The sequence below is a fragment of the Myotis daubentonii genome, chromosome 2 (genome assembly GCF_963259705.1).
Source record: "Myotis daubentonii chromosome 2, mMyoDau2.1, whole genome shotgun sequence".
Lineage (NCBI taxonomy): Eukaryota > Metazoa > Chordata > Mammalia > Chiroptera > Vespertilionidae > Myotis > Myotis daubentonii.
In genome coordinates, this window is record NC_081841.1 from 6,607,890 (window position 1) to 6,627,936 (window position 20,047).

General features: G+C 59.6%; 1 protein-coding gene across 4 annotated transcripts; it reads left to right on the forward strand.

Annotated features, from left to right (window-relative positions):
- The first annotated feature begins 229 nt into the window (after positions 1–229).
- On the forward strand, positions 230–19,424 carry CBX7 (chromobox 7). Of its 4 annotated transcripts, none has more exons than XM_059681496.1 (6): positions 230–544; positions 2,781–2,824; positions 9,023–9,088; positions 12,996–13,062; positions 15,368–15,719; positions 16,064–19,424. In XM_059681496.1, exons 1-6 carry the CDS (start codon positions 476–478, stop codon positions 16,237–16,239), a joined length of 774 nt encoding a protein of 257 aa, XP_059537479.1. In that variant the 5' UTR covers positions 230–475; the 3' UTR covers positions 16,240–19,424. The 4 variants fall into 4 exon arrangements, with proteins under 4 accessions (XP_059537479.1, XP_059537478.1, XP_059537480.1 ...); XM_059681495.1 differs by having other exon boundaries at positions 231–544; positions 16,061–19,424; XM_059681497.1 differs by having other exon boundaries at positions 231–544; positions 15,545–15,719; positions 16,061–19,424.
- Positions 19,425–20,047: the final 623 nt, after the last annotated feature.

A 20,047-nucleotide genomic window follows, 5' to 3' on the forward strand; every position in this document is an offset into this window, starting at 1 on the left:
CCCGGGAGGATTTTAGGAAACGCATGTCGGCGTTAAGACCTCGCCCGGCTGGGAGCCGAGAGGAGCGCGCGCCGAGTAAGTTCCGCAGGCTGGCGGCTGGGGCGCTGCGCGGACCCTGCCTCCCCGGCGGGCGGGGCGGGGCCGGAGGTGAGGGCGGGGCTCCCGCGGGGCGGGGCCGGCGGAGAGGGAGGGGCGGGGCCTGCCGGGAGCGAGCCGCGCCCCCGCCCCGCCCACTCCCGCGCGCTCCTCCGCTCGCTCGCGCCGAGGAAAACGTTGCGCAGGTTCAAAAATGGAACGTCGTCGGCGTGAGGGAGTGCGAGGGGGTGTGCGCGCGTGCGCGTGCGCGTGCGCGCCCGGGCGAGGGTGACCGGGACCCCGCCGCCGGCCCGAGCATCGCGCGCCGCAGCCGCGGGCCCGCAGCTCCGCCCCCGGCCCGGCCCGGCCCGGCCCCGGGCCCGCTCGTCCGCCGCCCCGCATGGAGCTGTCAGCCATCGGCGAGCAGGTGTTCGCCGTGGAAAGCATCCGGAAGAAGCGCGTGCGGAAGGTGAGGCTGCCGGGGGGCGGCTCCCGGGACCCCGGTGGGGTCCCCTCGCGTTCCCAGCCCCGTCACCTCCCCGCTGGGGGCGTGGGGAGATGTGTGGTGGGCGGCCCAGGCGGCCCCGCGCGGCTGGGCTTGTCCCCCCAGCCGGTGCCTCAGTTTCCCCCGGCACCTGGGAGTGCGAGTGGAATAAAAGTTGTCGCCCCGGGATGCTGGGGCCGCTGAGCCGCCGAACTGGAGACTGGGCTCAGACGTAGGGGTCCTGGACGCCATCCTTCCCCCACCCCCCGCTTCTGAACGTGGGGAGACTGAGGCCCAAGTCGAGGAACCGGCTTGCCTAGTGCGTTCGCGTGGATACTGGGTCTCGAACACAGGACTCTGGACTCTTGGTACCAAGACCTTTGAAGTTGGAGGCGGGGCTCCGGGACAGCTCAGCCTCCGAAGTCGACCTGCTGGACTTGGACCTCCTCCGCTCCTCTCCGCTCCCACCTCCATCTCCTCCTCCTCCCGGCGCACGCCCCTCCGGCTTCCCCGCCTCAACTTTCCGCCCCGCGGGGCCCGGCGCCGCCCACGGTGCGCGGCTCCGCCCCCTTCGCCGCCGAAACGCCCACCTGCCTTCAAGGACGGCCCCGCCGGCGCGGGTCCGCGCTCCCGGCTGCAGAGCTGGATCGCCGCAGGCGGGAGCCGGGGTCGGAGTCGCCAGGGAAGCTCCCCTCCTGCGCTCACCCCCGCCTTCTTCCCGCTCCTCTGTGCAGCCCCGAGGGACGCCCCCGGCCGGGCTGGGCGGGTTCAGAGGCCACCGCCCCGCTTTGACGGAGGCAGAAACCCAGGCCCAGGCCCAGGCCCGGGAGGTGAACGGATCAGAGTCACCGGGAAGTCAGCGATGGAGGGAGAGCGAGGAGCCCAGGGCGACTGGCGGCTGGCGGCCAGCTCCTCTTCTTTTGTGATAGAAAACTCAGTCTTGGCATCTTGGGCTCAAGGTCACGGTGGTCCATGAGCTTCTTTTCTTTTTAAAAAAATATATATTTTTATTGATTTCAGAGAGGAAGGGAGAGAGAGATAGAAACATCAGTGATGAGAGAGAATCATGGATCCGCTGCCTCCTGCACGCCCCCTCCTGGGGATGGAGCCCACAACCAGGGCACGTGCCTTTGATGGAATCGAACCCGGGACCCTTTAGTCCACAAGCCGGTGCTCTGTCCACTGAGCCAGACCGGCTGGGCCATGAGCTTCTTTTCTTCCCCATCTCTGATGGGGCTGAACACGGTCCTGAGGTTGGGCTGCCCTCCCCCTTCTCCCCTCCTCCAGTGTGTCCTCAATTTTAATTTATTCCCCAGAGCCCAGCTGGTCATGGAGTGTAGCCCAAGCAACTGCAGTGGGTACCCTCTTCCAGGCCAGGCCGGAGGGGTAGTGCCAGCGTCATTCCTTCAGCCATTCATTCAAAACAGATTTACGGAGGATCTGTTATGTACCAGCCGCCATTCTAAGCCCCAGGGAGGGATCACTGAGCTGGCATCCTGGCAGAGGAGACGCACGGTGAATGAGGAAATAAACACAGATGCCCTCCAGCGGGCTCCGTGCTGCACACCGTGAGGTGGGGGGATGGCATTCGAAAACGTGGCCGGGACAGGCCTCTTGGAAGAGGTGGCATCTTGGTCTCAAAGTTCCTGTGTGGACAGGAAACTTTTAAAGGCCCCTGTCAGCTCTGAGGAAGGGAGGGGTCTGCTCTGTTTTCTAACTCCTGGAGGAGTGACCATCGTGTCCGTAGGTGGAGGTTTTGTCAGCCTTCTCCGGGTCCTGCCAGGTCTTTTGAGTTGAGAGACGCACTGGCCTGTCACCTCTGGTCAGAGGCAGCCTCTCGGAAGGGGCTGGTGGGATTGGACTGAGTTTTCTATGACCTGGAGAGTCTTCTGACCTAAAGATGGTCTTAGCACTCGGATTCTAGACACTGGGTCTTTGGTGATGCACACCCCCATGTGGTCTCAGTTTCCCCATGTGTCACAGGAGCCCCAGAGGTGTCTGGGGCCGGATGCACTTCTGTACTCTAGTAGGGAGGACATCTGGGGTGGTTGCGCAGCAGCCAGAGTTTGGGGGGGTCTCTGGATTGGTGGGGGGTCTGGTGGGGGGTCTCTTGTATGTGTTGGGGGACATGTATCTGTAGAGGGGGTTAGTCCGTACTGTCCTGTGGGTGGTCATCGGGGCGGCTGTGCATCTCACTGTGTCTGCTTCTCTTTCTTCCTAGGGTAAAGTCGAGTATCTGGTGAAGTGGAAAGGATGGCCCCCAAAGTAAGGTCCTTTGTGTGTGCGTCTGCCTGCCTGCACCTCCCTCCGCCCGCCGGTGCCCTCTCTCCTGCCTGACTTTCAGCTCCAGCTGCTCTAGCTTGGCCAGCGGGCCTCGATGAGATCATCTTCTCTAGCTTTCAGTTGCCCCTCTGCCAGCTGAGGGGCTTGGAGCACATGAGGGTCAAGGCGGGCCCCAGTTGCCCTTCTCACCTCCCTCAGGTTAAGTTCCATATCTGGTTGGAGGCACCCCCCCTCCCCCGCTTTCTGGATTTTCTTGGCACCTGGGAGGTGAAGGGCCAGCATCTAGGGTTCAGAGATGCCTGCTGGAGGAGTGGAGGGGCTGGGCAGGGGTTTATGAGACTGGGTAAGACAAGGCGAGCCAGCGGTGCATGAGTCCTCAGTGACATAGAACTAGGGACAGTCTGAGCCCACCTTGCCTTTGGACCGCTCTCTCCAGTCTACAGAGCAGGTTCCCATTCAGTCTTGTGAGGCAGGTGGGGTAGTAATCTCTCTAAAAGATATAGAAACAGGCCCAGAGAAGGGAGGCAGCTTGCCTTGGATCACACAGCAAGTGAGGTCAGAGTTGAATTAGGCCTCCCCATTTTCAGGTACCTCCTCTGTGCCTCCTCCATCTCAGAGTTGGGGGGCAGGGAGCTGGTCTAGGACCTCTCCCAGTCTCTCCACCTCTCAGGCTGAGACCCAATTAGAACCTTCACACCAGCCAATCACCTCCCAGCAGGGAGTTATTTGAAGAGGGTGGGGAAGGAGGGAGTCGTGGGGCCTTCCCATTGGTCTGTAGGTGCCCCACCCCCCTGCCCTGCCAGTAGAAACTGGCTCCTGGAATCCCCCTCTCCTCAGAGCCTCTGCTGTCTGTGCCAGGCACTTTCTGCAGTCCCGTGCTGAAAGGGGGTGGGGGTGGGGGTGGGGGTGGTGGGGGGACGACTGACCTGTATTGGGTCGTGGAAGTGTCTGGGGGCATGGTGGAGAAGACAGCAGAGAGGACAATGGCCCATGCTGCCTCAGCATCCTTATGTGCAAAATGGGTTCAATAGTCAAGGCCCTGCCCCTCCCCCCACAGGCTTCTTTACCTTGTGGGGCATCCTGATGATTCGAGTTGGTGGATGGCCAAGCAGATAATGCATTTGTCCATTCCTCCTGTCCCTCCTGCCCCTTCCCAAACACCCCAGGACTGAAGGAGGGTCCCTTACTCTCTGGGCAGATGAGGCGTGGATTTCCAGCCTGGGTGCAGGACAGTAAGAGTGCGGGAGGACTAGACAAGGGTGCGGGGGCAGCAGGAGCACGGGCTCCCTGGGCACTGGCGCCCCTGGCTTCTGCACCGGAAGGCATCGCATGGGCGTGTGGTCCCAGCCCAGTAGCCTTCAAGGCACTGTTGGCTATTTTTCCTCCTCTAGACTCCATCTCTTGAAAGACTTCCTTCTTTAAACAGCGGCGCTTATCCCACTTTTATTAATCCCAGTGAATATGTCTGCCCGTCGGAGCTTCCATCAGCAGGAAGGACGCAGAGCTCTAGGAGCAGTCCCTCCCTGTTTCTGCTGGCGGAGCCCCAGCCCTGGGGCCCACTTGTTTCTTAACATGATGGGACCACTCGATGGGCTTCCATGACCTTTTATGACCCCCTCAAGGGGTTCTGGGAGCTCTGTTTGACCAGATGACAGGTGCACTTCTGGCTCCCCCACACTTTGGTCCTGGGTTCCTATCCACCTGTGAGCCCCAGGAATGTAGTTCCTAGAAAGGTCATAAGAAGAGAATTGCCAACTCCATGCAGCATGGTCCCCACTTCATGCCATTCACTGTGTCACCCACTTCACTTGGGGGAAACAGCTTCAGTCAGAGGGAGAAGCAGGAGCTCCTTTGTAACCATGTGGTCTTCCCTCTCCCCTCGCCAGGGGGTCTGGCTTGGACCCCAGCAGGTGGGGAGTGGGGAGCTGGGCAGGCTGCAACCTGCAGGCCTGGGAGCCTTGGCCAGGGCAGTGCCAGCCTCAGCGGGGAGGGGATCCAGATCCTCCACTCCTCACCCTGGCCAGGCAGGCCTATGTTAACGACAGAAACAGCAGAATGCTCGCCCTGTGCCTGTTCAGCCACAGGCTTTGCCTGTTTTCTCTCCAAACGGCAAAAAAAAAATGACTGCCCTTCCTCCCCAGCAGGTGGGGCAGAGGAGCTGTCTTGCTAGTTATGGAAGGTACAGCAAACAGCACGGAAAAGGGCTGCGGTCACAGGGCAGAGGATGTTAAATCAGCTGCAGGTGCTCTCAGCCCCGAAGAAACCCTCAGACATCCTATTCTGATTGCAATCTGCCCAGGACTGCGGTCCTTCCTTCCGTTTTCACTAGTGAATGCTACCGCACCTTCTAGGGTGGACCGCCTCCATGGAGTTTTCCTAATGTTACTGTCAGTGGGCACAGCAATAACCAGGCTGCTCAGCAGTCAGTCCCTAGTATGATCAGACATTGCCTATTGGTTTATGGCAACCATTTTACAGATGGGACGGCAGACATCCTCAGCAGAGGAGCCCTTGCCCAGGGCGGACAGCTGGGATGATCTGAGTGACGGGATGCCTGCCCCCAGGGCTTGCAGGTCTAGCCCCTTTGATACACAGCGGGCCCTGGCCAGGGTGACCCAGGGTGATGGCCTGATGGTCCACTCAGTGGGACGTGCTCAGGCTGTGGAGTCAGATCAGGCTGCCTTTGAACTCAGTTCTATATATTTAACAACTGTACGACCCAAGGCACAGCCCTCAGTCCCTCTGCATCCGTCTTGTAAAAAGGAGGCCCGGGCGCACAGAGCCCGCCGCGGGCTGCCCCAGACGGCACACGGTTCCTCACGGTGACCGAGGGACACAGGGAGGGCGCTTCTCCCTCCCCCAGGACGGTTTGGAGTCCAGGATGCGGGCCTGGCAGCTTCTAGTGCTCTCTAGGCTTTTGAAATGGATTTAATGAATGCTTATTTGCTTTCATTATGTACCGTACTGAACTAAGGGCTGCACAGGCTAACACAGCTAATAGTCACATCAACCCTAGGGACTATTTTGCTATCCCCCTTCACGCAGAGGTAAAGCGACTTGAATCACTTGCTCAAAGCCACCCCTGCGGGCTGGCCACCAACCCCCCGGCTGCATCTCATTTGAGCCGCATTACTTTGGGGGGGGAGCTGGAGCGGGCCTTGGTCAGTGGGGCGCCCCCCCCCCCCCCCAGCACAGCTGGAGCCTGCGCACACGGGGCTGGAGCAACTGCCGCTGCCTGTTTACCCAGCCGGCCCGGCAGCGGTCACGTGGCCGTGTTTACCTCCCAGCGGGCACGCGCCGTCCCCGCCCCCACCCCCTATTGGTTGGCCCGGTCATCCGGACGCGCCTCCTGCGTGCGCGCGCGGCTCCGGTGCTGCGGGGAGGGCGGGCGGGCGGGGCCAAGTGGTCCCCGGCCTCCCACGGAGCGCCCCGTTCGCGCCCAGCTCGTACCCAGTTCCCCAGCCCGCCTACTGTCGCCTAGGTTGTGGACCAAGCCGCCTCCTGCCCCTGCGCCTGGCTGTTCCTGAGTCGGGTTTGCCTCTGGATCACCACTGAGGAGGGGCCCTGTGGCCTCCATTTTGGGGAGCCCCGGGTGTTCGACAGATACTTGTGCAATCCACCTCCCCTTGCTCGCCCTTCTCACGGGGCAGGGCCAGGCCTCCTGCTGCCAGGTCTGACCCGGTGCTCTTGCCTCAGGTCCCACGGATGGATGCCCCAAGCTAATAACAGGCCCCCCTGAATCTACCAACCTTTTCCGTGCACCTACTGTGTGCCAGGCCCCCAGGTCAGACACTGAGGACTTGGTTAGTTAGGCAGTGCCCCTCTCCCGAGGACATCCCAGCTCAGTGCATGACATGTGAGGTACCCGAAGGTAGAGTGTGGCCGAGATTGAGCTGAGTTCCAACCACAGACTGCCCACTCGCTGTCACAGTGGCCTTGGCAAGATGCTACCCTCGGGCCTCAGTGTCTTCATCTATAAAATGGGTCACCTACCTCTTCCAGGTGTTAGGAATGGATGAGTCCCCGGCAGTAGTCTGCGCTCACTCCTTGCTGTTAATGGCTGTGGTGCTGCTAGTGATTCTAAGATGAGGAAACTGGGATCCAGAGAAAATTAGGGACTTGCCAGGAACCTAACAACACTGCAGCAACGTGAACAAAACTGGGTGAGGTGGTGGGGAAGTGGGCAGGGCAGAGAGGACTAGAACAAGGCAGGGACATTTCAACAGCCAGAAAAAGAGGAGGCAGCCCACAGCAGGAACACAAAACTCCCCCTATAACTAGTTTCAGCTGAGAAAACCCAACCTTGAGGAAATAAAACTATGAGCCTCTGGTTGGTCATAGTTTGGGTTTTACCAAAATATACATTTAACCAGTTTTAGTTTCACTTTCTTTTCTTTTTTTTTTTTTTTTTTTAGTTTCACATTTCTTCGGGGTGACACTGCAGTGGCTTCTAGAGCCATTCCCAGAGCACCTGGCAGCTGGGCCTGGGCTGAGTGCTTGGGGAGGGGTTACATCTGCCCACCAGGGCGCCAGCTGCATTCAGTCATTATGGCAGGTGCCAAGGGCAACGAGGGGAGAGGGGATGAGAGGACCGTTCGTCCTGGGAGTGGCACAGCTGGGAGAGGAGCTACAAGAACCTGGCTCTTGAAGAATGAGTAGAGTCCTCTGGAGGGACTGTCCAGGCGGACCGCATAGCATGTACATAGGAAGAGAGGTGACTGCTCAGGCTGAGCATGTGGCACTGGGTATGGCTATGTGGTCCTCAGGGCACGGCCCTTCGTTGCTGAGTTACAGGGCCGGACGGGGCCGACACGAAGTAGCCGTGTAGCAGTGTCCGTGGAGAAAAGGAGCCGAGGAGTCTGTTCTCGGGCAGCTTGTTGTTTGTGTCTGGACAGGACACCTGTAGGTTTCACAGTCCCAGGACCATTGAAGATGAAGGTTTCGGCTTAGCTTGTTTGGAGGCCACAAGGCAGGGCCATGCCCAGCCTCCTTCTGCTTGGTAACCCTCCCCTGAGACCTGTTCCTCTCCCTTCTTATCCAGCGGAGCCGGTGCCGCCTCCGCCAGGATCACAGTCCAGTGCTTAGGTTTTGTCTGTGCGTGTACATGTGCACAGATACCCAAAGGCATAATTGTACGTTTGTGTGTATATTTATTTGTATGCATGCACATATGCACACATACATGTTTTAAAATTTTAATTTTTATGCACTAGCATCTGTTTATAGTGAGTGGTACTGTTTTTTCCAATTACAAAAGTCATATACAGTTAGTTTTTTAAAAAATTTAATAGATGAAAAAGTGAGCAGCTTAAAGGCAGATTCTAAGTAAATAACGGAGCAGTGGAACACGGGTGGCTGAGCTCAGGAAGTGCCGCGCCATCTCAGCCCAGGCCTGTTCCCGCAGGGAATACGCTCTGGTCGGGAGTGGAGGAGATCCCCTGGGGAAAATCCTAGTGGGTCCTAGCCCTATGACCGGTGCTAGACATTTACCAAATTCCTGCTGTGTGCCAGGCCCTGCCACCAGGCACTTCACAGCTGGCCTCGATGGCACAGATGTGCGCCCAGAAGGGAGGGAGCAGCTCAGCCTGGCAGAGGCTGTGCTGGGTCTGGGGTTTGAGAAAGGAGTGGGAATAGCAGCAGTGATAAACACAGAGCACTTCCTGTGTGTCAGGCCCTGCTCTAAACACGTAGACACACGATGCTTTTTCCAGCACAGAGTCTTTTGCACATGGGGAAATCGAGGCACAAAGACCTTAGGGAAATCGTTCAAGGTTTTACAGCTTCCAAGGGAAGAGCTGGGATTTGAACCCAGGCAGCCTGTCTCAGAACCCCTGCCCTTTATTACGGGCTCTTACCTCTTCTAGGAAGGGCCTGTGGGACGTACCGCCCTGCCCTCCCCTGAATTATATCCCATGAGCTGCTGAGGTGGACATAGGTCTCATCACACCTTTTGTAGGTAGTTTGGTGAGTGCTCAGAACGAGGGGGTTCTGGTGTCATTGGAACCCCTAGGAGGCCCTGACCTCGCTTGGCTGGCCTGGGACAGCTCCAAGGAGTAGGTGACAATTTTCTGGACCAGGAAGGGGCGAGGGCCTGCAGACAGTGGGCCCTGGCGGAGCAACTGTGGCTTCTGTGAATGCAGGGGAGCGCGGGGCAGCTCTGACCTGTCGTTTCTCTCCCAGGTACAGCACGTGGGAGCCAGAGGAGCACATCCTGGACCCCCGCCTGGTCATGGCCTATGAGGAGAAGTAAGGGGCTCCGCCTGCACGGGCCGGGCTGGTCCACAGGCCGCTCGGAGGTTTCCTAGGCAGCCTGCTCTGCCTTGGCTCTCAACAAGGCCCGGGCATGGGCGGGGGAGGGGTCCTGGCAGGGACACTCCCCTCGTGTCTGCAGCTGGGGGAGGGTGGTGGGCACCAGCTCCAGGGCACCGGGGGCCCTGGTTACTTTCCTGTTGCTGGGTGATGTTGGCCACTTCCCTCCCCTCCCCAGGCCTCGGTCTCTCTGCTGCCACGGGGCCACCCCAATAACTCCTGCTGCGGCTTCTCCATAAGGTAGGGTTTCAGTCGCCGTGATGAATGTGAAACGTGTCCTAGCGATGCCCTGCGTGTGAGGAGCAGCAATATCAGTAATGCCCAGGCAGCCCTGGGGGGAGACCAGAGACACGCACCCTGGAGGTCCCTTAGCAAGAGAGGACCACCTGATGAAACTCAGGGAAGGCCTGTGAGATGGCTGGTTCTGGTCCTTCCCACGCTACCCCCTCCTGAGTGGCGCTGGGCAAAGCCACCAGCGTCTCCGTGTCCCACGTCTGCCAGCGCTCTGCTGAGATTCCAGGGTGGTTAGTGATTGGCAGCTCCTCCCATCCCCATAAGGGCTGCTCTCAGCGGGGAGCCTTGGACAGCATGTCCTCTCTGCTGGTGTGGGGCCTGTGAGCAGATCCAGCCATTCCCTCTGCTGTGAGGTCAGGGTTACTGAGCTCCTGCCAGCAGGCAGCCCGCGTCCTGCAGCTTCTCCCTCACACTGACCTGTCAGTGCGGACTGTCTCCTGAAATCAGTCCCTCTGGTCACCTCCTGAGGCAGGGAGGAGGGTCATCTGACAGCTGGGGAAACTGAGGCCCTGAGGAGCTGTGGGACTTGTCCAGCAGCCCCCCAGCTGGGAAAGAGCCCGGCCCAGGCTCCTGACTGTACGCGGGAGGCCCTTCCTTCCCCCCTTGGGCCCCTTCTCCCCTCTCCCCCCAGGACGTCTCCTGCTGCCGACTCAAAGGACCAGTTCTCACTGCTCCTGCCTTTAAAGATGAGGGTGACCTGTCCCACAGCTTCTTTCTGGTCCCCAGTGCTCGTGCGGCCTTGACCAAAGTGGTGTGGCCCTGGGAGAGAGTCGGGCAGCATCACAGGCCTGGGTTAGAGTCCTGGCACCTGGCTCTGCCACCCACCAGCTGTGAGGTGTCAGGCAAGGCCTTTCCCTCTGAGCCTCGGCCTCCTCATCTGTGCGATGGGTATCAGGGGCCGACCTTTGGGGCTGCTTGGGAAGCAAACGTGTGTGAAAGCCCTCTGCAGCCCGTGCGTGTGGGCTCACACGTGTGAGTATCTCCTGATGGTAATTAGGGGTCAGCCAGTCATTCTTTGGTTTCTTCAGCAAGTCTTGATTGAGATCACAGGATGTGCAGGCACTGTTCCAGCGTTGGGGTCCCAGCCAGGCACAGCAGCCACAAACGCCCCTGCCCCATGTGGCTCACATCCGTGTGGAGACACGCAATGAACAGTGCTCTAACATACGTGTACCGTATCAGAGGCTGACCCCTGCTGCAAAGATAGGGTAGGGGACAGGGAGGGGGTGCTGGTTCCTGGGGAGTGAGCCGGGGGTGTCTGAGCAGGACCTGAGTGAAGTGAGGGAGTGAGCCCGGTGGGTCCTTTAGAGAACACCCGGGTGAGGCCCAGGGAGTGCAGAGGCCCTGGGGTGGGGGCCTGTGTGTGAGGAGCAGCCTGGAGGCCAGTGTGGCTCTGAGTGTGGCGACCGGAGTGGGTGAGCTGGAGGCTGTGGGGTGAGGGAGGGTGGGGACAGTGTGGGAGGCAGGGGCATCTGAAGGAGGGGGTGGCACAGCTCAGGGAGGGCAGCGTGAGTCCTGGTAGATGATTGGCGTGCTGCTTTGAGTCAGAAGTCGATAGTTAAGGACAAACTCGGAAACTTCTGCAGGCCCACTGTGTGACACTCTCACTCCTTCTCTCAGTCTTGGTGAAAAGGCAGTAAAAGGAGTGAGGCCCATTTAACACGTGCTTTGCAGGGTTTTAATGAGACCCAGGAGGCTGGGGAGGGACTTTCACTGGGGGCACCTGCACACCAGGGGGCACTGAGAGGCACTGGGTTTGCTGGGGCCCTGACTCCTTGGCGGTCTCAGCTCTTTAGCCCTGGACACAAATGGTCAGAGCGTCTGACAGATACCAGGCTCTGAGTTGGTAAGGTTGGACAGAATGCAGGCCCTGCCTCACCCTCTCACCTGCACTCCCTGCAGTTTGCAGACAAGAAAGGGGGAGGGGCTGCATATTAGGAGCCAGAATCATATGGCCTGGGCTCCAGGCCTGTCCTGCTGATCCTCCCTGGGCCCCTAGGCCTGACCTCCCCGGTGTGGAACCAGAGCTTAGCATTTTCACCAGTGGCGGGAGGTGTAACAGTGTATGTTACTTAACCTCTCCGTGAGGGTAGTAATAGTACCTCCCTCGTAGGATGGTGTGAGGGTTAAAGCTTTAGAGCAGTGACTTGTCCAGTGTCCAGTATGTGATCATCATAATCAATAAGTCATGTAAATGTAATTAACATGCTGTTATTTTCCCCTGAGGCCCTTCTCTCCCCCCCCTTCCTTTCTCTCCTTTTTCTCCCCTCTCTCTTCTTCCTCTTTATTACTTTAGCCTCCTACTTTCCATTTTCATAAATACCAGGGACATCTCTCACTCCTCTTAAGAGCCTAGTGATGAGCTGAGAAGGGAGCCTCTCGCTCCAGACAAGGACCCTGAGGCCAGAGAAGTGACCAGCACAGTCTCCTGTGGGTCAGTGCAGAGCTGGGCCTGGAGGGGACGCCTGGCCCCCAGCACTGGGCTCTGAGAGAAGCTTGTCAGCATGAAGGCTGGGAGGGCTGTCCTGGTGAGCCGCCCGGAGCGTGTCACAGCGCTCTGTGCTGCTCCCAAAGGCTGCTTCTAGGTCCCCAGCGCCATGGGAGGGAGGGCTCCACCACACATGCAGGATGTGCGTGTCTCTCTCTCTCTCTCTCTCTCTCTCTCTCTCTCTCTCTCTCTCTCTCACATCAGCTGGCCCCTGCTGTCACCAGGTCTCACTCTCTGGCCCGCTGGAATTTAATTTACAACATCTCAGAATGTTCCTCTTGTCAGGGCGAACTCCTGCCCTCACATTCTACGACCACGTGGCCTCTTCGGCCCATTCACACTTTCTGAGTGTGAAGGAAGTGAAATGGGCAGAAGGAAGTGACTGGGTTTTCCCACCACTCGGGCCCTGTCAGCAGCTCTGTGGTGACTCTGGTGTGTGTTGTGTGTGGCTTTGTTTGCAGCCTCACGTGTGCCTGTGTTTTGCACTTGGGATTTGGAAAGGCCCCCAGCCGTCGGTCATCTCCTAGGGACTCAGCACAGGCTAGCTTCTCTCCCCTTCCCCGATCGGACAGTAAGAGGGGTGGGCGCTGTTCTCCCCACCAGTCACGCAGAGCCCAGATGGGGGCGCAAAGGTGGGAGGGATCCTTCCCGTTCTCACCAGTGCCCTGGGCACTCAGGCAGACTTGATTGACAGGTTCTGCACGACTCTCCAGAGTGGAAACTGGAACTGTACTCTGGGGGGCGGTTGCTCCCAGTAGCATGGGGAGCAGAGCTCTGGCGTGACCTGGGCCCAATCAAGAGCCACAGGCTTTGGGAGACACCACCCGTGGCTGTGCTGCTGCCTGGGCAGCTGGGAAGACCGAGGCTTCGGGAGTTCAACATGTGGCCCCGTTGTCATGGCCTAAAGAAAGCATCAGGGAGGAGGCCCTGTCCTGGCACTGGGGGGTGGTCTGTGAAGGATGCCCCTCCCCCATAGACTGCGGAGGGCAGGGTGGAGGACCCCTACTTGCCCTTAAATGTCACCAGTGTTTTCTTTTCTTCCTCCATCTGCTCTGCACCCAGGGAGGAGAGAGACCGAGCGTCGGGGTATAGGAAGAGAGGTCCGAAACCCAAGCGGCTTCTGCTGCAGGTAACCGGCCGGCGTTGGTGCCCACCCACCGGTCCCCATGCTCCCCCGCCATTGCCCAGCTAGTTGAGCTGAACCGCTCCCCCTCCTCAGCCCGCCCAGGGTGCTGTGAGCGGGAGGCACGGGGGGGGGGGGCGGGTTAGGGCCCATGGGAGTAGTGGGGGAAGTCGGAATGTGGGGCTGGTGCCGCAGGAAGTGGGAGGATGCTGGGGGGAGGAGAGTGGGTGGATGGCTCATGGGCTCCTAGGACTCTAGAAGCTTAGAACTTTGTAAGCGAGCCTTTCTGATATTCAGAATCCCTACAACACAAAATTGTAATATTTGAGGTCCTTAGAGACACAACTTTAGAACTGAGGAAGCATGCGAGCCTGGCATTTTAGAATTCCAGCAAAGGCGCCTCGGCATCCTGGACCCACCGTCGGGGAAAGTCCTAGAAAGGTGTCACCCTTTCCGGTCCCTGCCACAGGTGGGTCTAGACGCTGTGGCATCTGGTGCCCAGGTCTTGGGGGCACTGTGCTGACCTCCCTGCTTTGCCCTGAAAGGAAGGTGGAGTCTGAGTAACGCAGTTTTGTGGTTTGAGGCCATCATGTTAGGTGATCTGCTTCTCCGAGCCCGAGTTTTCTCCTGGAAAAGCGGAATGGTGGGACACCTGCTCTCCTTCACTTGTAGCCCATCCAGGGACTGGGAACCAAAAACAAGTCTTCTTGGTCCGCCTGCAGGTGCGTCAGGTCCAGCCGCCTGTCCGCTCTTGATTGTAGAACTCCCGAGGCTTTTGCAGACAGATGGCCTCCCTCACGCAATGGGCGTGTTCCCTGGGCTCCGCGTAAATGGTCCCAGGAAGGACAGGGATGTCTGTCAGACGTCTCCGTGCTCAGCTCTGTGCTCAGTGCCCTTCACAGGGGACACACACCTCCAGGGAAGGGGTGTTATCATCTGTGTCTGTGTAACGATCCCCCCTAACTAAGCAGCTCAAAGCAACAAACACTGTGATTCCCATAGTCTCCGTGGTCAGGAGTCCAGGACTGCATTCGCTAGTTCTTCAGTGATTCTAATTGGGGTGCAGTCATGATGTCGGCCAGGGAGCTGCTTCCGAAGTGCTCCTCACAGCAGCGCTCACGGGCGTGTCAGATGTTGCAGGGCCTGTTCTTACCCTGTGGACCTCCCAGAGGGCTGCTGAGGGCCTCACAGTGGGCCACTGGCTTCCCCCAGAGTGGGCGATCCAAGCAAGAGGGAGGAAGGAGCACAGTGTCTTTAACGACCTCGCCTTGGCAGTCCCACCGCACTGTTCAGCCCCCCCCCCCCCCTCCGCGAGGGGACTCATGGGTGTGCGGTCCCGGGGCGGGTGTGTTGGGGCCATCTTGGAGGCTGGCTACTACAGCTGAAGCTCAGGGGGGTTGGTAGTCTACCCAGCCAGGGTCAGAGCTGTAAAGCCCAGATCTGACTGCTGCTCCTGGGTCCCTGATAGCAGTGCTCTCCTGGTGAGGCGGAGAAGGACAAAGATGAGTCCACCTGGCAGAATTGTGGGTTTACTGGGCTTGTGGTGGCCTGCAAGCCAGGGTGAAGGGTTTTGATAAAGCTACATACAGGATAAGCCCTCCTTGCATGGCAGTATTTTCCCAATGCCCTCCCAGTTCCGCCCTCCTCCCATCACCAAGACAACCTGTACCCCACACCCCCAGAATGAGCATTAGCAGGTAGGACTAGAACAGAGCCTGCACCTGTGATCTTCGCTCCCACCTGGAGGTGTCTGGCCATGGGTCCCATCTGATGGCCTCGCTCTCTTCCGGGAGCTCTTGCCTCTGGTGAAAGGTGGCAGTAGAAGGTACTACCCCAGAGTTATCTAGGCCCTCCCAACATTTTAGCACAAGGATCTTTCCTGGACTTGTGTAAGTTACCCCAAAGCAATAAGACAAGTCCCCAAATGGCAAAACACCAGCCGTGAGAAGTGGAGGAACCTTCCTTTCAGCCCATTTTAACAAGAATGAGGCAGGGTGTCAACAGAGGCCTAGGCCTGCATACTCACTCGTGCCTCCTGTGCATTCCTCCACTGTGTACCCCAGACCTGTGCCTGTGGCCTCCGTCCCTGAGCCCCTCACAGCCCCTGGGGAGATGAGGCTGCCCTGTGGGGCTATAGGGCTGGGACTGGCTAAGGACGGCTCTCTAGGCTGGGCTGGGGGTGGGGTGATGGCTGCCTCTGGGCCATGAAACATGGGGAAGGGCACTCCGGCGGGAGGAACAGTATGAGCAAAGGCGCGGCAGTGGGTGGGAGGGCTGGGCTGACCCGCCGTGCCCTGGCTTGCCCCCGCAGCGGCTGTACAGCATGGACCTGCGGAGCTCCCACAAGGCCCAGGGCAAGGAGAAGCTCTGCTTCTCCCTGACGTGCCCACTCGGCAGCGGGAGCCCCGAGGGGGTGGTCAAGGCGGGGGCGCCTGAGCTGGTGGACAAGGGCCCCTTGGTGCCCACTCTGCCCTTCCCGCTCCGCAAGCCCCGAAAGGCCCACAAGTACCTGCGGCTCTCACGCAAGAAGTTCCCGCCCCGCGGGCCCAACCTGGAGAGTCACAGCCATCCACGGGAGCTCTTCCTGCAGGAGGCACCGGCACCGGACGTCCTGCAGGCAGCCAGCGAGTGGGAGCCTGCTGAGCCGCCCCCCGAAGAGGAGGGTAAGGTGCCCAGGCCCAGAGACCCTCGGGGCTGGAACCATCCCTTGAGTCATCAGGTCCAGTTGGCCTAATGCCCGGAGCGGGCATGGGGTGCTCTGGAGGCCACACAGCCTGCAAGGACCCGGGCACCCAGCCCAGGGCTTCCTGTGGTCCTGCTCAGGATGAGTGTCATGACCTCCTCCCATGTGTCCAGTCCTGCGCTGGCCTGGCCTGGCTGGAGGCTCAGAGGACAGCCTGTTGCGGGGGATGGGGAGTAGTCTGCATGCTGCCACCCGTTCCCACCTTCCCGCCCTGTTGTCAGCCTGTCCTCCATCTGTCCGTCTGTCTTTCTCCCCTGGCAGTAGCAGATGCAGACCTGGCCGAGGGACCCCCTCCCTGGACACCCGCGCTCCCCACAAGTGAAGTGACCGTGACAGACATCACCGCCAACTCCATCACCGTCACCTTCCGCGAGGCCCAGGCCGCTGAGGGCTTCTTCCGAGACCGAGGCCGAGACCGAGGCCGCAGCGGAAAGTTCTGAGTCTCCGTTTTTACTTCTTAGACTGTTTTCTTTGGGGCTCGGGGTGGGGACTTCCAGAGGGGAGGAGGGGTCTAGGGAGGGTAATTATTTTATTTAAAAATACGAAACGGGAGGAGGGGGAAGATCCCAACACTCTCCCACCATCCTCCCCGTGCTCTGTGGGGGAGGTTTACAGAGAGGCCTCCGGGTCTGTTTCTGGCAGGGGCGGGTACCTGGCACTGCTCTGTCAGTTTGGGTACCATCTCCAGAGCAGAATGGAGACAGGGCCACCCCTGCACACCTCCATCGCCCTTCTCCCCAGACACAGAGCTGGCCCTGGGAACCAACCAACCGCAGGAGTCCGGCCTCCCCCTCACGGCGCCCAGCCCTGAGGCTGATTTTGCCTTTGCCTCTCTGGCAGGAAGGGGTCTGTATTTTTATCTTTGCACTCCAGCTTGAGGTGGGATGGCGGCTCCTTTGCCCAGAGGGAGGGTCAGAGAGAAGGGCCAAAGGAAGGGGTAGAGATGGCTGCAGTGTCCTGAGTCCGTACCCTTCAGAGAGGCCTCTACTTTCCCTGGGGCAGCTGCCAGCCGAGGCCTCCTGCTGAGAGCTTCCCCAGTCCCACCCTCCCCAGCTGCACCCGGGTGCGCGCACCCTGCCCTCCTGCCCCATGAGTGTGTGCATGTAACTGCAGACGTGTGCGATGGGTCCTGCAAATCTCTTGTTTAGAAACCTTATCAGGTGAATGTGAGGTGATCACAGCACAAAAGAACTTGTCACGGGCACCACACACTCACCCCACCTGGCATAGCCCATCACGTGACCAGATCTGGCCCTACTCCGCTCTTCGTTTGCTGGAAGCTATCGGCAGGGTCTGGCATGGCAGATGTCCTCTGCTGCTCTGGGCAGACCTGTGTGGCTTCGCCGGGCCAGCTGCCGGCGTGGGGTGGGGGCGTCTGCAGGTGGACCTGCGCTTCCTCCTGGGGGGCTCTGTTCTCTCTGACTCAGGTGACCTTTCAGCCCTTCCCACTCCCCTCTTCTGCCCTCTCCTCAGCTCAGCCAATGGTGGATGTGGGTGGTCAGGGAGGGAGGGAGTCCCACCACCTTCTCAGGGCAGCCTCAACTCCCTCCATCCCTCCTCCTTGCATCCTGTGCCCCCTCTGCACCCCACATGCCGAAGCTGGGCTGGCCTGTGTTCTGTGGTGGGGCCTCTGCCGTGTCTTCCTGCAGTCAGGCTGCGGGGGGGGGGGGGGGGGCAGGCTGTGCACAAGCCCAGGCCGCCTCCAGCACAGGCTGTGTCTGCCAGCGGGAGGGCACTCACTTTCTAGTTTGCACCAATGTGCCCTGTGGACTGGTAACTCCCCTGGCAGTGAGGAGTGGCTTCTGCCCATCCCAGCCCTGTAGGCAGAAAAGGCCACAAGGCGGGGATGGGGGGCAGTGGGGGGGTGGGGGGGGCTGGAAGTGCAGGAGGGCAAGTACAAGCCTGGCCTCCACCCTCTGCCATTCTGCCTGCCCTCCAGGGCCGCCCTCCCGCTGTGTCCTGAGGCAGGATAGGGCTATTCCTTCCCCAAGCCCCCCTCCCCAGTTCCCAAACCAAAGACACCGCACCCCATTTCTGCGTTGGGTGCCCTGTTGGCAAGATTCTCAAATCCCTGGTCTCTCTCCCCTTCTTCCTTATTTCTTCACTGTCCAGGGTCAATTCAGTGCTTCCATTGGGGACAGTCCCCTCTGGGGGTGACTTGATTCACCCCAGCCTGGGGAGTTGAATCTAGAGGTTCAAGTGGGGGTGGGTCAGGGGAAGGAGGGGCGGCTGTGCCCCTGGGAGGGAAAGGCAGCTGGAGTTGGGACCTTCCCAGGACAGAGGCTCCCAGCCGAGGCGAGGCGTGGAGGGGGGTGGGCTGGGAGGTCTCTAGTGGAATACTGTTTGCTCATGGCTTTGGGACAGGCTGGCAGCTTCTAGTATAAGTCATACTCATTCCCCAGGGGACACAGGACCTCGTCCTGGCTCATGGGCCCTCCCAGAGAGTGTGTTAGGTCCGCACCACCAGGAGCCAGGCCAAGAGACAGAGTTTAAGAAAGTTTACGTTCTCGCCACGGGCTGAGCCCTGTATGCCCGCGTCAGTGAGGGAGTGTTTGTGTTTCCTTATACAGGCCGGGGTCAGGGCTGCTGCCTGAGCAGGACGTCCTTGGAAGACAGCAGGGTGTCTGGGGAGGGGGCACGTGTCCACCAGAGGGAGTGCCGGAGTCGGCGGGGAGTGGATCTTATTTTGCTTCTGCAGGTGCAGGCTGTTTGCTTCAAGCTATGGGAAACACTGTAACAACATCTCAGAAACATGTCCAAGGAGGGGCCGGGCAGTGCGTCCCGATAAGCTGTGTGTGTAGAATTTGCAGAATCGGGGTGTGGGGGCCTGTTGTGGAATGAGGCAGCAACAACCAAACCCTTCTTGCCTCTGACTCAGCTCTTTCTGGCCCACGGGTGTCCTTTCTGGCCCACGGACAGGTCAGTTTTCTGTGTCTCAGAGAGGGCTGACCCTGCAGAGCCTGCTCCCTGGGGGGAAGGGCTGTGGCCTGTTAGGACCCCGCCCCCAGCACATAGACCTCAATGAGGGGTTGGGTGTGGCCTCCTCCCAGCCCTGAGTGTCCCCGCCTCCCACCTCCCCACCTCGCCTCGCTTCCACACTGAAGGCCAGAACTCCAGGGATTGGATGCTTCGAAAGATTGGACCTCCTGCCTCCCTTGGCCCACCCCCACTCAAATGTACTCCCCCCCTCCCCCCCGCCCGTGGGATCAGGCAAGGCCACTCCTCATGCAGCAGCCGAGCCCATGATCATCACCCCATCGAGCCGTTGCCAACGTCCCCTCCTCCCCTGCTGGGGAAGGCGCTATGCTTCTGCGTAGCTTCGCTTTAGAAGTGGCCAGCCTGGCCTCCAGGTCTCAGCACAAGAAGGCTTCCTTTGCACAGAATGAGCAGTGAGCTTTGTTCAGACGAAATGAATGTATTGGGAGGGGCTGGCACGAACCGTCCCCAGCACCTGCCTCTTGTGAGTGGGTGCGTGCTGGGGGAGCCGGAGTGGATGCAGAGCTCGGTTTATTTTTGTACTGATATTGGTAACAGACTGTATAGCATCTATTTATTTAGATGATTTATCTGGTAAATGAGGCAAAAACTATTAAAAACACATTAAAGATGATTTTTAAAAAGGTGATTGGGCATTCGCTTCCTCCTTTGATGGTGTCACAGCTGTGCCGGGGAGAGCTCCGCCCTCAGGGCTCAGCCTGGGGTTTGGGTCGCGGGTCTGCCCGGGCTGAGCATGAGCGTGGACAGGTCCGTTTTCTGTGGCTCCAGATGCAGAGTGAAGAGGAGGACGGTGATGGGCGGGGAGTGGTTGGGAACTGGAAACGAGTGCAGATGGGTGTGTGCCCACCTTTGTGGTCAGGGTTCAAAGGAGGGGTGGGCGAGGTGGGTTTGCCAAGGGTGTGCTTCTGTTGCCTCTTAGTTCGTGGCAGGTGGGGGGGGGGGCAGCGGCTGGCCTTGCTGGCAGCTCCTAGATAACTCCCTGTAGAGAGTGGGGACTGAGCTTGCCTTGGCCTTAGCTTTGAGCATTGGCCCTAATTTTGGATCCTCAAGAAAAGTCCCGTGGGCCCCCTGGTACAAAAGCCCGCCCTGCCCCTCAGGCATGTTGCCTGGGCACAGCCTTCTGCGCGGGCACGACTGCGTGGTTAGGGTGGCCGCTGGCCGGAGGCGGTCCTCTCGTCCTCGGCTCGTGTCCCCTTGTAGGAGGAAGTTGAACAGGAGAGAGCACGCAGCAGCCACAGCAGGTGCAAGTTT